We start from the raw sequence: 16,220 nt of genomic DNA, 5'->3' as shown, positions 1-16,220 counted from the left end.
CTCACAGAGATCCAGACAGATCCCTGCCTCCCGAATGGTAGGATTAAAGGTGTGTGCTACCAATGCCTGACTTCTATGTTTACTGTAGTGGCTGGCTTTTTCCTCTGATCCTCAGATAAACTTTATTGGGGACACAGATAAAATATCACCACAGATGGGGACTAATACAGAAAACCACAACCAATCAAAATGCAGAATTATGGAGCCTAGACCCAATGGGTACATCTACTAAACACTCTTTGAACCTAAGGCTTAGGAAACATTGTGAAAGAGGAAGCAGAGGATCAGGAAGTTTGCTGTGAGGTTGTGTCTCACATCAATTGGTTGTCCAGTGCCAAATGATCAGCCCTAAAAACATACATACAAGCAATATTATATGGACTAAACAGCTTACATTTAGGAATATATATGTATATACAAATATGCATGCAATAACAGTAGAAAAGGAGGCCATAAATTTGAAGGAGAGTGGGAGTAGGTATATGGGATGGTTTGGAGGGAGGAAAGGGAAGTTGTAATTATATTATAATCTCAAAAATAAAATTAAAAAGAAAACAAAAGTCATTGAAGTATACACTTTATAGTACATACTCTAGTGTTCTCCGTCCTCCTCATTTCCCTCTGTGAACACATTATTGATGGCGGTTTCTGCTTCAGATACATTAGACGCCCCATGGACAGCGTTTCTCAAAATATCTATTCCATATCTGGCTCGGAGGGAATCTGGGGAGAGTAGTTTTGCTTCTTCTGGGTCTACTGGACCCATCATTCGTCTCCATTCTGCAACAGCATTCCACTTGGTCAGAACCATGATTACAGACATGCCCCTGCAAATAACAATTCTTTTAGAAGGCCAGCTCCTTCAAGGATTGAACACAGGGCTAAGGAAAAAATGCTTCTGGTCCATCCAGAACATTTTTTTCCTAACAATATGATTCTGTGCTTCCTATGTTTTCTCCTTTTTCAAGAAGTTTTGTGTTATTTGAGTGCTGTAGTTTAATTCTAAAGAATGAATGTGAATGGATTTATAGTTTTACTACTTTGGGGACCACACAAACATTGTCATGGATCCAGGACTTTTGCTTCATGTTCCCCCTTCAGCCTCTAGTTCTTTAGGGGTTGCCTCCATTGCAGAAAAGCATCTTGCACAGACCACCCTCCTTCCCTAGATGTCCTGGTGCAAAGATGTCTTACCTCAGCTCAATGCAAAGCCACCTGTATGGCTAGTCTAATTGGTCAGCAGAAACTTTGGTCATCTGTAGAGCACTCTGAGCTCTCCCTCCTGCCCTTCTGCCTCTCTTTCCTGCCTCATCCTCACACAATCCTCTAAATACATAGCCTGAATCATGAACTCTCCCCAGGAAATGTAACCTACAACAAATGCATCTGGAGCGTTACTTTCATAGTGTTCATGGTGCAGGTTCTCAGTCATTTTCCCTTCCTGTGAAGTGGTTTCCTCTTCATTTTACAGAAAAGGAGATTTAAGCATAGTTATGAATTGGCTAATGAAGAACCTAAACCCTGACAGCCTCTACATGTAGTGTGAAGAACTAAAGAACAGGAGGAGGGAGGGACAGAAAGGAAAGGAAGAAGGGAAGAAATTGTAAAAATAAATAAACTTTAAAAGTTAACAAGGTGTCTTTTCATGAGGCAGATTAGACAGAAAGTTGTTAAAAAATAATTTGTGTTTCCCACAGTTTCTAGAGTGTACAATTACCACTTCTACAATACAAACAACCACATTTCAGAAACTTACCAAGATAAGACTTCTAAGACATTTTTATAAAAGTCTTTTCCTGTTATTTTGAAATAAACTTTGTTTGCATGCTCTGGAGTCAAGTGCATTTCCTTCAGCATGGTCAACTCAAATTCTGCCTCTTTAATGGCCTTCAGGATCTCCACTAAGGAAACAAACATTAGTTAACATTGTAGATCATTCACTCCATGTTCATGGTATATTCAAGATCAAAATACCAGAGGAAAATAATAATTCAACTTGCATCTTGTAGTTTATATATATACAAAATTGTGTTCAATTAAAAGCACCAAATTAACAGCCAGAAGACCTTCAGAATTTTAGCATGAATGTCTTGCTTTGATCAACTGATGTAGAATCAAAGGGAAAAGGAGATTTGCTGGCATGCTGCTAAGCATGAAGAGATATTTTCATCCTTAGGTCCCAAATGCCCAAGAATGTCTTACATGATCTGTACTGGGGAATAGCCAAGGTGAAAATTCTTGTCTGAAGTGGAAAGGTGTGCTGAGTGCATTAATAGACTGAATCCTGCAAGAATCTCATCAACAGCCTGAGCATTGAAGTCACATTGCATTCTCCAGACCAAGGGGAACCAACCAAAAGACTTGGAGCTTTCTAGTAAAGGAAGAAGGGTGCGGAAAGACAGGATTCAGGAGAAAGAGGGAAGGGGAAGGGAAAGAAAGACACAGCTGAAGGAAGTGTACTTGACTCCAGAGCATGCAAAGGAAATAGGAAAAAAAGGATTTATTTTATTTACTCCAAATAAAAAACACTCAGAGATGCTGGGCTGGGAGGAAAGGTGAGTGAGATCTAATCTATAGAAAACCTGAAGAATGCTGGGCTTTTCTTGCTGGCAAGGAGATAGCTAGGATCTACCTCAGGAGACCCTCTGAGAAGAAATGTGAGATTCCAAAGCATACAACAGAAATGGGCCAATCTTATAAGTTTATCATAAGAAAATGATATTATAAAGAGTCATGTGTATGGTGCTAAGCCACAGTCCAAGAAACAATTATCTCTGGACTCTCAGGGATTCTTAGTTTTAGAACTGTCGATTTTTGTGATAGGCCTGAACAGAGCAAGCTACTATCACAAAGCAGTGTGTCTTAGTTGGTATCTCTACTGCTACGGTAAAACACCACGATTGTAAACAACTTGGGGAGGAAAGGGGTTACTTCATCTTGTACTTCCACATCACAGTCTATCACTGAAAGAAGTTAGGGCAGGAATTCAAGAGGCATAAAATGAAGCAGAAACCATGATGATGTGCTTCTTACTGGCCTGCTCCCCATGGCTTGCTCAGTCTTGTTACAGTTCTTACAAAACTTAGGACCATCTTCCCAGGAGTGGCACTTCCCACAACAAGTTAGGCCCTCCCATGTCAATCATCAATCATCAATCAAGAAAATGTCCTCCAGATTTGTTTGCAGTCCAATCCATTGAGGTTACTTTTCTCAATTCAGGTTCTTTATTCTTAAATGAATCTAGCTTGTTCAAGTTGAGAACACATGTCAGTACAATTAACCACTTGCCAACTTGACCCACAAACACATCACTATCCAACCACAACCTTCCTGGTCCACAAACACATCACAATCCAACTAACACATCACTATCCAACCACAACTTTCCTGGTTCCTTCTGTCCTCCAGATATCATGTTAACATTAATATCACAATGTCAAACATCACAACTCTTAAAACACCCGGTCTTCAAAAACTCAGTCTTTAAAAAGCATCCAGAGTCCCAGACTTCAAACCTCTCTAAAATATCCTGTCTCTCTAAGACTTTAAAGTCTCTCTAAACTCCAAAGTCTCTTTAAAAGTTCAAAGTCAACTGTGAGCACCTGTCAAAATAAAAAACATGAGGTAAATACTTTCTTACTCCAAAAGGGAAGCATCTATTCAGTCACAGTCAAATCAAAGCAAAACAAAGTTTCAAGGTGTGGAAGTCTCAGTGTTTGATGCCTAAGACCTATTCACAATCCTCTGGGATCTAAAGAGACCCATGCCTTCAAATTTGCTGTTTGCAGCACAGGACAGCTTGTCTCGTAGGCTCAGACCCACCCCACACCAAACATGCTGCTGTCCTTGGTGGTTGTCCCATGGTACTGTCATCTCCAGAATCCTGAGGTCTCTGCAGCAACTGAGCTTCACCTTCACCAATAGCTTCTGGGCTCTTTCAGGGACTCTGACCTTGCCACGTGGTGCCAAACCTCAACTTCTCTCGGTCATCCCTTTAATCCTCAGGCTTCTACTACAACTGAGGCTGCACTTCACTAGTGGACTCTCACTATGTCCAGCCGCAACTCTTCTTCATGACTCCTTTCATGCCTTCAAAATCAGTAATACCTGGGAGACTCTTATACATTACCAAGTTCAGCTGCCAATACAAGTTTCAGTCTTGGCCACCATTGGATCATGACCCTGCAGAAACACCTCTCAGAAGATTTTACCTCAGCGATACTGGTCTCTTCTTAATCACTGCTAATTTCGTAGCACCAGCTAACTAGCACTAGTTGTCCCAGTAAAGCAAAGGTTTTACTTTAGTGGTATCGGTCTCTAATCAATTACAGATGATGCTTCAGCTACAGCTGACCAGACACCACTGATTCTTAACAAAATATCATACAAACAGTCACAGCATGGTCTTTGCTTTCCCCTGACACTTCACAGGCCAGACCTCCGTCATCCACATTGCTCTCAACATTCTTATCTGCCAAGATGCCACAGAATGGACCATTAAGCTCTGACCTCTTGATCGTTTCTCCAGCCCAAAGTTCTAAGGACCTTTCACAATCCTCCCCCAAATATGGTGGGTTCTGTCAAACCAATAGTCCATTCTCTGGTACCAATTTCTGTCTTAGTTAGGGTTGATTTTACTGTTATAAAAACACATTAAGACACAGCCAGTCCCCAGGAACCTCCAACCCTCTCTACCCCAGTTGCTGACCAGCAGGGAAAACTCCTGTGACCAGGTTCCGCCACCAAACCCCCCCATCAGACCCTGCAATCTACAAGACCCATGCCCTACCCCAATACTCATCTATCTGAAACCCCAGTAACTTCCTGAGACAAGAAATCCACCAGCTCTCATTGGACCAAGAGGTGAGTGACTCCTCTCCCACCCAGAAAGTTCTTCCTGTAGGACCCAGGCCCTGGGACACAGCCAGTCCCCAAGAACCCCCACCCCTGTCTGCCCCAGGTGTTGGCCAGCAGGGAAAACTCCTGTGACCAGGTTCCCCCACCAAAACCTCTCATTGGACCCTGCAATCTACAAGACCCATTCCCTACCCCAATATCCATCTGCCTGAGACCCCAGTAACTTCTTGAGACAAGGAATTCACCACCTCTCATTGGACCAAGAGTGGCTTCCTGAGACACAGAATCTGCCGGCTCTAGCTAGACCAAGAGAGGCTTCCCGAGACACAGAATCCATCAACTCTGACTGGACCAAAAGCCCTGATAAGACCAAGAGTGGCTCCCTGAGTCACAGAATCAGCTAGCTTGAATTGAGCCAAAAGCAGCTCCCTGAAAATACAGAATCTGCCAGCTCCAGTTAGACCAGGAGCTAAGATTGGACCCAGAGGGGCCCACTGAGACACAGACACAACAAGCACAGAGTGAACCAATAGCAGCTTGCTCAGACACAGACACCTCTTGCACCTATTAGAGGAAGAGATGAGCAGATATCAGTGCAAAAATACATACAACAACATAAAGAGCAATATGGTATCACTAAAACCTAGTGGTTCTACAACAGCAAGACCTGAACATCACAATATAGAAGAAGCAGAAGAAAGCAACCTTAAAAATAGCTTCATGGAGGTGTTAGAGGCTGTCGGGAGCCATCCCCAGTGGTGGATGGGTCCTATAGAGGATGTAAGGAGTCAGCAGGAGAAGGAAGCGAGCCAGGCCATGGTGGTCAAGAGAATCTTGCAGCCTCACTGACTAGCAGCCAGTGTTTTTGTTTTGTTTTGTTTTTATACAGGATTTAGTTAGCAGGGATACATTCATGATGTTCCAAAACATAGATCATATCATTTTTGGTTTTGGACAAGTGTTTCACTTCCTTTTGCTCATCTTTTTGTCATCATTAATAAACTATAACAGAACAGAGTTATCATTTCCAATCATTTCCCCTCAAGTTTTGACATCATTAATAAACAGAGTTATCATTCTTACTCATTAACCCCATGACCCAATACAAGAATCAATGAAACAAAAAAGTTGGTTCTTTGAGAAAATCAACAAGATAGACAAGCCCTTATCCAGACTAACCAAAAGGCAGAGAGAGAGAGCATCCAAATTAACAAAATAAGAAATAAAAGGGGAGATATAACAACTGACAATGAGGAAATCCAGAGAATCATCAGGTCATACTTCAAAAACCTGTAATCCACAAAATTGGAAAATCTAAAAGAAATGGACAATTTTCTGGATAGGTGCCACACACCAAAGTTAAATCAAGACCAGATAAACAATTTAAATAGACCAGTAATTCCTAAGGAAATAGAAACAGTCATTAAAAGTCTCCCAACCAAAAAAACCCAGGACCAGACAATTTCAGTGCAGAATTCTACCAAATTTTCAAAGAAGAGTTACTACCAATACTCTTCAAACTCTTCTACACAATACAAACAGAAAGAACGTTACCAAACTTCTTTCATGAGGCTACAGTTACTGTGATTCCCAAGCCACATAAAGATGCAACAAAGAAAGAATTATAGACCAATCTCCCTCATGAACATTGATGCAAAAATACTCAATAAAATACTGGCAAACTGACTCCAAGAACACATCAAAAACATTATCCACCATGATCAAGTAGGCTTCATCCTAGAGATGCAAGGATGTTTCAATATACAAAAGTCTGTCAATGTAATATACCATATAAACAAACTGAAAGAAAACAACCACATTATCATTTCATTAGATGCTGAAAAGGCCTTTGACAAAATCCAACACCCCTTCATGTTAAAGGTCTTGAGGAGATCTGGAATACAGAGAGCATAACTAAACATAATAAAGGCAATTTACAGCAAGCCAACAGCCAACATCAAATTAAATGAAGAGAAACTCAAAGCGATTCCACTAAAATCAGGAACAAGACAGGCTGTCTGCCCTCCCCATATTTATTCAATATACTTGAAGTTCTAGCTAGAGCAATAAGACAACAAAAGGAGATCAATAGGATACAAATTGGAAAAAAAGAAGGCAAACTTTCACTATTTGCAGATGATATGATAGTTTACATAAGTGACCCCAAAAATTCTACCAGGGAACTACTATAGCTAATAAACACCCTCAGTAATGTGGCAGGATATAAGATTAACTCAAAAAATTCAGTAGCCCTCCTATATACAAATGATAAATGGGCTGAGAAAGAAATAAGAGAATCATCAATCTTTATAATAGCCACAAATAATATAAAATACCTTGGGGTAACTCTAACTAAGCAAATGAAACATCTGTATGACAAGAACTTTAAGTCTCTGAAGAAAGAAATTGAAGAAGATATCAGAAAATGGAAAGATCTCCCATGCTCATGGATAGGCAGGATTAACATAGTAAAAATAGCAATCTTACAAAAAGCAATCTACAGATTCAATGCAATCCCCATCAAAATCTCAACACAATTCTTCACAGACCTGGAAAGTATAATACTCAACTTCATTTGAAAAAACAGAAAACCCAGGATAGCTAAAAGAATATTGTACAATAAAGCCACCTCTGGAGGCATCACCATCGCTGACATCAAGCTCTACTGTAGAGCTATAGTAATAAAAAACAGCTTGGTATTGGCATAAAAACAGACATGTGGACCAATGGAATCAAATTGAAGACCCTGACATTAACCCACATACCTATGAACACCTGATTTTCAACTAAGAAGCCAAAACTATACAATGAAAAAAATAAATCATCTTCAACAAATGGTGCTGGTATGACTGGATATCAGCATGAAGAAGATTGTAAATAGATCCATATCTATCCCCATGCACAAAACTCAAATCCAAGTGGATCAAAGACCTCCATATAAAATGAGTTACATTGAACCTAATAGAATAGAAAGTAGGAAATAGTCTTGAATGCACTGGCACAGGAGACCACTTCTTAATTATAACAACAGTAGCACAGACACTCAGAACAACAATTAATAAATGGGGCCTCCTGAAACTGAGAAGATTCTGTAAGGCAAGTGACACAGTAAATAAGACAAAATGACAGCCTACAGAATGGGAAAATATTTTCACCAACCCCACATCTGACAAGGGCTGATCTCCAAAATATATAAAGAACTCAAGAAACTAGACATCAAAATAACAAACAACCCAATTAAAAAATGGGCTTTAGAGTTAAACAGAGAATTCTCAAAGGAAGAATTTCAAATGGCCAAAAGACATTTAAGGAATTGCTCAGCATCCTTAATTATCAGGGAGATGAAAATCAAAACGACACTGAGATACCATCTTACACCTATCAGAATGGATAAGATAAAAAACAATGATGACAGCTTATGTTGGAGAGGATGTGGAGAAGGAGGAACACTCCTCCACTGTTGGTGGGAGTGCAAACTGGTACAACCACTTTGGAAATTAGTATGGTGGCTTCTCAGAAAATTGGGAATCAATCTGTCTCAAGACCCAGCTATACCACCCTTGGGCATATACCCAAGGAATTCTCAATCATACCACAAGGATACATGCTCAACTATGTTCATAGCAGCATTATTCTTAATAGCCAGCACCTGGAAACAGCCTAGATGCCCCTCAACTGAAGAATGGATTAAGAAAATGTGGTACATATATACAATGGAGTCCTACTCAGCATAGAAAAACAATGACACCATGAAATTTGCAAGCAAATGGATGGAACTAGAAAGTATCATCCTGAGTGAGGTAACTGAGACTTAGAAGGAAAAACATGGTATGTACCCACTCATAAGTGGATACTAGTTATAAAGCAAAGGATAACCAGACAACAACCAACAACTCCAGAGAAGCTAGCTAACAGGGAAGACCCAAAGAGGGATGCATGGACTTCTCTGGGAAGGTGAAATAGATGAGCTCTCCTGAGTAAACTGGGGATGTGGGGAGGTCAATGGAGGGTAGGGGATAGGGGATGAGAACATAAGGGAATGGGATGGTTGAGCTGGAACAGGGAGGGAGGGGGAAAGCAATGAAAGAAATACCATGATAGAGAGAGACATCATGGGGATAGAGAGAAACCTGGTGCTAGGGAAGTAGCCAGGAATCCCCAAGGATGACCCAGCTTGGACTACTAGAAATAGTGGAGAGGGTGCCTGAACTGAACTGGCTTGCCCCAGAGATCAGACCAGTGAATACCCTGTCATTACAGAGCTTTTTTCCAATGACTGATGGAAGCAGAAGCAGAGATCCACAGCCAGATACTAGACAGAGCTCCAGGAGTCCAGTCAAAGAGAGAGAAGAGGGATTCTATGAGCAAGTGCATCAGGATCATGATGGGAAACACGCAGGAAACACCAAGCCAAACTATTGGGAACTCACAAAAGTTGGATCAATGGCTGTGGAGCCTGAATGGGACTGGACTAGGCCCTCTGCATGGCCTAGGCTGTTGTGTAGCTTGACCTGCTTGGGAGGCCCCCTGGCGGTAGGATCAGAATCAATCTCTAGTGCATGAGCAGGCTTTTTGGAGCCCACTACCTATGATGGGACACCTCGTGCAGCCTTGAAGCAGGGGGAAGGGCTTGGACTTGCCTCTACTGAATGTGCCTTCCCATGGGAGGCCATCCCTTCTTGTGGGTGGAAATGGGGAGTGGGCTGGGAGGGGGAGGAGGGAAGAGGGGGATCTTTGATTGGTGTGTAAAATGATTGAAAGAATTTTCTTATAAAAAAACAAAAAAACACAATGATTGAAAATAACTTGGGGGTGAAAAGATTTATTTCATCATATACTTTCTGCATCACAGTCCATCATTGAAGGAAGTTAGGGCAGGGACTCAAGAGGCAGGTTTGAAGTAGAAGCCCTAGAAGAACATTGTTTACTCACTTGTTCCCAATAGCTGACTCATCCTCTTTCTTATGCAATCCATAACCCTCTGCCTAGAGGTGGCAACACTCACAGTGAACTAGTCCCACTTACCTCAATACTTAATCAAGAAAGTGGCTCTTCGTGCATGAGCCATCTTTCCTGGCCTAGTTCCAGACCCACAGCCCAAGAACCACCTTTCCTAGTTAAGTCCTTGAGCCCTCTTTGTGCCAGGGCCACCTTACCTGGTAAAATCCCTTCTTCCCATTAGCACCCCTCAAACCCTCTGCCATCTGCAAACCAACAATCCTAGTTCCAGACCTGTGTCTTTGAAGCCTTTTTATATGTGAAACCCCTTTGCCTGGCCTAGCTCTACAGCCATGGTTTGGGAGCCAGCTTTCCTGATCCAGTTAAATAGCTCATCAACCGGCTTTACCTGGCCTAACTCTGGTCACACATCTCCTGTACTGGTCCAATCTAAGGAAAGCTAGACTATCATATCAGATACACAACCAAAGAAAGAATTCCACGTGCCTGGGTTAGATCACAAAAACAACACAAATGGCCAAAACAGTATGTCCCCCATCAGACCCACTAGTCCTGCAGAAGAACACAGGAGGCAGAATTTAAAAGAACAATCATAAACTTCACCAAATAACGTAATGAATTTAAAGAAGATATGAATAAACACTTCAATTAAGTCTATATTGATAAGAATGAGTACTTGAGTAATGTCCAAGAAAATATAAATACACAACTGAATGAAAGAATAGAGATAAGTCAGGATTTGAAGACTGAATTCAATAAAGAAAAACATTGAAAGGAACACAAGCCAAAATAACAATAAAATTGAAAAACTTAATATCTCAATTAGAAAATTAAGGGGGAAAAGCTTCTTGTAGAATAAACCAAGTAGAAGATAAAATGTCAAGACTTGATGATATAGTAGATGCTTACATCTTTGTTCTTGAGTCACGTGAGGCTTGATCAATGCCAGTGTGGCCTGAGGAGGGAAGAACTCCTCTATTTCTTTCTCTGCTGCCACCTTTGAACTGCTTCCATAGAACTGGTTGATAGGAAAATTTCCTGTGGCAAACTGTACACAGAGGCTTTGAAAAAGAGGCCAAGTCAAAAATTGAATGTAATATAGCAATCTAATGTAATAGAACACTACTCATTTAATTTGCTTTAAAAAATATCATGCAACAGATCTCATTCCATATCTAGGTACTGTGCAAAAGGAAGTAATTAGTCAGTGACTTGGACGTACTATATCCTTTCAGGGAGGTAGCAGACATTAGAAAGGAAATACATAAACATTTAAATCCCATTGTTAATGGGTATTACCAAGGAAAACTAGAAGAACAGGACCCCTGAAGTGAAAAGAGACCTAGACTAGAATCCTGGCTAGCTACATGACCTCACTTGGTAAAATTTAAGTTCTCTGTATAGTGGTGTTAAGGTTAATCTTGGTTTTTCTCATCAAAATTTCAAAACTCTTAGGATCAACTAAAGACATTGCAGCTATGACTACAGCTTTAATAAGGGTCATTTGTCACAAGCTGTGGTTATGGTAGATATTTCTTTCAGTAAGTGAGATGAACCATTAGCTGGGTTCTTAGTTTCCAGGCCCACATCAAACATCCCACCTTCTCTTGCAAAACTATAGTTATTTTCGAGCTTACATTAAACCAGGTCTGTACAATAAGAAGTCAATTACTCCACCAGATACAGGAGCTTTCATGAGCAGCCCTCTCAAACTAACACTGCACTTCCTGTATCTTAGATTTGAAGAGAAATTAAACTGCATTGCATGAAAAAGATTTGGGAGCCATGGTGTGAGCAATACCTCTCTGGATCAGATGCATAAGCTTCCTCAACAGTTTTTGGTCCCATTAACTGTTTCCAATGTTCCACACTGTTTTCCCTCAATAGAACAAGGGCATAAGATGGACTGCTGTTAGAAAAAAAAGAAAAACCAAAGGTTAATGAAAGAATGTCTCAGTAGCTAATGACATACAGAGAACACAAGTGTGAGTGTTGTTAAACTGACTGCAGCATGTCAAACAATCTATAAGGAGTCCAACATTAACATATGTTGGAATCCACACAAAAGCATACTTACATGAACTGGGAAGAAAGACAGGAGAGGGAAGGGTAGGACCCCAGTTCTTTAGAATGGTTTCTTCCAGGCTGTCATGCTCTGGTTGGTTGATGTAACCCTGCTGGGTCTTTGCTTCAGCTGCATTTCAGTTACTCCTCTAGAAACCAGGCAACTTTCTAGCATCTCATTTCTTCTCCAGGATGTATGATATTGAAGGTTATCAAAGCCCCCAAAAGAGTAATTAGACTGCCCAAAGAGTCAAACAGTTCTCAGTTTGGACTTGGCAATGCTGTCCACTCTGGAATTCTGCATCCAACTCAACTGGAAACTGATATGTGTCTGTGTCCATGGGACTTATTATTTACCCTAACAATGTTCCAGGAATGGAGAGGAAACAGATATTTAAGCAGAGAATGAGTACAGTAACAAGACTGACAAAGACATAGACCAGAAACTTGTTTACAGAATTTAGAAGTATGCCAAATCAATAAAAAGGTAGCTTAAGAAAAGGTTGAAATGAGTAGAAATAGATCACAACTCTTTCTAACTCTGAACATTGCTTTACCTGCACGTGAATGCTATAAGTTTGTTAAAATACTCTTCGTTCTCATAGTTCTTGCACACTGTTCTGGCTTCTTCCTCTGATAATGACATTTGTCTCTGCAACAGTATGGTGAACCCTTCATTCTGAATAATGTTCAAAACGTTATCTAAATAAAAACAGGCATGACAAAGTAAGTTTCAAACTCGCAGATCCCTCGCTATAAACACAACTCATGGCGCAGCATTGTGAGGTGTCTTGTGTGTCTAATTACCTTGGGAAATGTAAAAGTTTACAAAAACAGCTTCTTAGGTTTCAAGATGAATGACACTATTGTTTTCCTTTGGTTTTTCAAGACAGGAATTCTCTGTATAATAGCCCTGGCTGTCTTGGAACACACTTTGTAGACCAGGCTGGCCTCGAACTCACAGAGATCTGCCTGCCTCTTCCTCCCAAGTGCTAGGATTAAAGGTGTGTGTCACTACTGCCTGGCAGAATGGCATTTCTTAATATATCAGTTATAATGTTGCTTCAAATTTTCCTAGCACATAGTAGTTACTCACAAATACTTACACAAAGAAGCCTCAGGAAGTAATTTCTTTTGCTTCACATGTATCATATATATGCAGATATGTGGTGACTTGAGTGAAAATGGCCTCCATAGGTTCATATACTTAAATGTTTGGTCCTAAGTTTGTGGAACAGTTTGTGAAGGTTTAGGAGCTGTGTCCTTGTTGGAGGAGGTGTGTGTTTTGAGGTTTAAAAGTACATGCCATTGCCAGTTAGTTCTCTCTCTGCCTCCAACTTGAGGATTAAATGTAAGCTCTTAGGGATTGCTCTAAGACCATACTTGCCATCATAAGACATGATGCTGGGATCTGTAGACACCACTGGATAAACCAAAAATACAATGCTTAACTCAGAGCCCAATCGGTATTATGCCTGCTTGATTAATTTTTACAATCAGATTCAAAGAGTATCAAACTAAGGAAGGCACACACAAGAACAGCCAACTACCACTCCAGGTAAGCATAGTTTCATTAGTTGCAATAGCATGATGGATTGCCACTATCAACTGCCAATCATATAAACCTAAAAAGGATCAAAAATTGAGACTAGAATCAAACCAAGGACCAGAAGAGTAGGATGTCTGAGAAATAGTTTCAATTTTCTTTCCCCACTTTATCACCATCCCAGCAACTTTAAGCAGCACTAAGGTCCCTGAGCCATGACAGCAATCTGTTACTATCTTAGCTTCTATTGAAATTCATAAAGGAAAGAAAACCGACTTTGTTTAAGCAAAAACATTTTATATACTCTTCAAAAAGATGAGCTTTCTAGCACTGACTAGAGTATATTTGCTTTCTTTAGAAAAATGGAAAGAATGTATCAGTTGTCCAGTAATGGGAGTCAGGAGCTGAAATGCAGTCCAAACCAAGGTATCTGATGTGGCAGAGAAATCATGTTAAACACTGTTGAGAGAGAGAGGGAGGGAGGGAGGGAGGGAGGGAGGGAGAGAGAGAGAGAGAGAGAGAGAGAGAGAGAGAGAGAGAGAGAGAGAGAGAGAGAGAGAGAGAGATTTGAATTTGGGGCGCCTAGGAGACCTGGCAGAGCACACATGGAAGGAGGAAGGAGTCGGAAAGTTGAGAAGCTTTCAGACACAATGAACAATCTGTTGAGGAGGTGTCAATGCAGGGGAGCAAAGAAGCAAGGACCAGCTAAGAGTGCTAAGATCCCATGGAGGTTTTTGCATTTGTGAGTGTGTCACTGAATTATGTTTATTGACGTGTTGGACTATATCCCTGTAGTAACTAGGAAGCTTCACTCTTGGGGGAGAAAGCAATGTTGGAAGAGAACAAGGGGCATCTGCAGATGGACACTCTGTGATAAGCAGAGATGGCATACATGGAATAAGAAAGGGCTAGGGATCTGCAGGGTCATATACAGCCAAGAGTTATCTCTTTTAGACAAGGGTGATGCTTTTTCATTTATATAGTAATAAGGCATAAATAAACGAAAACTCCCTCAGCTTTCTACCACTAGCACTATTCAGATCTGCAGGTCTTGAGAATCTCTTTCTCTTACTGCAGAGGAAATAAGGTCTTCTCTCCAAGACTAATCCTCACACCTCTGCTACAGAAGTCATTTCTGCTTGGATCTATTCATCGTCAGTCCTTCAGTTAATTTAGTCACACGGCACAATTCAAATACAAAAGACTCAAAAGTGTAGCTCTAAGATGGATGATATGATGGGGAGCAAGTGATCCTGGTGACACATGCCACAGTTCTAACCTCACAGCATTAATCTTCTCAGAATAGTCCTACTACCTAGAAGAGTATTATTGGCCAAATACCAAGCTGCTGAGTGTGTCTTGAACATATGCATATTTTATTGCTTTTCCATAATCAAACCATAAGAATAATTTACATAGCATTTACACTGCATTACATATTGCAAGTCATATAGAGATCATCTGATATACACAGTGGCATGGATGTACATCACAAGCAAAGGGTACCCCACTATGTATGGGGTTGAATATCCTGGGATTGAGCATTCAGAGCCACTCTGTAGCCAAGCCCTGAAAGCACTAAGGGAGGAGTGACCTCAGGAAATAACATTTAACCACTGCCTGAGCAAAACAAATAAATAAATGAGGTGGACTTCTGAGTGTTGAATTGTGTGGTATGAAGATCACATCATATCTTTAAAAAGATACTCTAAAATATATTCAGGCTACATTTAGTGCTGCCTTGATTTTTGTTAAATTATATTTTTTGAGGTTATTGAATAATTACATTTCCTTGTTTAGGGTTTGGGGGAGGTATTTTTGGTTGGTTGGGTATTTTGATTTGTTGTTGTTGTTTAGAGAGAAAGCAAAAGAAAATGAAGTTGGATGAGGAGGGAGGTAGGGATGATCTGGGAAAGGTTGGGGGAAAGGAAAGCATATGATCAAAATACATGTGTGAAAAAAATTAAGCCAATAAAAATTAAAACCTCAAAGAAAATGAAATACTTAGGTGATTTTTCTGGGTTTATGTTGTCTTCTGTCTTTCAGATGAAATCTAACAATTGAACATCAAAGGTCAAGACAAAACCAAAACCAAATGCACTGGAGACAGTACTGGGACTGACTATCAGGACCAAAGTGAGGTCTACTTAGGCTTTGGGAATGAACAACTCTTTCCTCACAAGTTCTGTCAGATGAAAACCTAAAATCACACTATGTTTCGGTGGAGTGTTCAATATGCATACACATAATACTGGTGGGAACAGACAAAAAGCCTTTGAAAATGACATGCTTGCTTTTAGCGTTATTCCATCTCAAGTAAGAAAATATAAACTGTTGGTCATTTTACTATTGTTTTATATGTAATCTGTAGACCAATCACTAAAAGAAATATATAAATTATACATACATTTTTATGGTTAAATTAACACGAGTCACTTAAAAAGCATGCAAATTTTAAAAGAAAGGAGGAAGGAGGAAACAGAGAATTCCAAATTGATAACGACATTTAATTTAAATACCATAAACACAGCAATTAAAAGACAGATGCTCAGACTTAATTTGGTTCTAGGACTATATTCTGTGCTAATTACTGGTAAAGAGACCACATGATAATGGAAATGGTTGACAAGCTTAGGTACAAAATGTAGAGAAGGAGCTGAGATGTCTTCAAGGAAATAAAAAGAAACAACAACAACAAAAAAATGCTGCTACCATTTATGTTACTGTACTTGCCCCTGCCACTCCCATCCTTAAGGGACTCTTCCTCAGATCCTCAGCTGTGCCACTCTCCTCC

General features: G+C 40.3%; 1 protein-coding gene across 1 annotated transcript in view; it reads right to left on the bottom strand.

Moving 5' to 3' along the window:
• Positions 1-592: 592 nt before the first annotated feature.
• The window catches only part of Nme8 (NME/NM23 family member 8), a 42,340-nt gene continuing 26,712 nt past the window's right edge, over positions 593-16,220 (bottom strand). The window contains exons 11-15 of the mRNA XM_052729487.1: positions 12,438-12,582; positions 11,618-11,725; positions 10,726-10,877; positions 1,757-1,901; positions 593-827 (exon numbers count right to left, since the gene is read on the bottom strand). Of these exons, the coding sequence (XP_052585447.1) occupies positions 593-827; positions 1,757-1,901; positions 10,726-10,877; positions 11,618-11,725; positions 12,438-12,582 (785 nt within the window). The remainder of the gene's footprint in view (positions 828-1,756; positions 1,902-10,725; positions 10,878-11,617; positions 11,726-12,437; positions 12,583-16,220) is intronic.

This window comes from Peromyscus californicus, unplaced genomic scaffold, assembly GCF_007827085.1.
Source record: "Peromyscus californicus insignis strain IS unplaced genomic scaffold, ASM782708v3 Scaffold_8__1_contigs__length_139910024, whole genome shotgun sequence".
Classification (NCBI taxonomy): Eukaryota; Metazoa; Chordata; class Mammalia; order Rodentia; family Cricetidae; genus Peromyscus; species Peromyscus californicus.
This window is presented reverse-complemented; position numbering and strand designations above follow the sequence as displayed.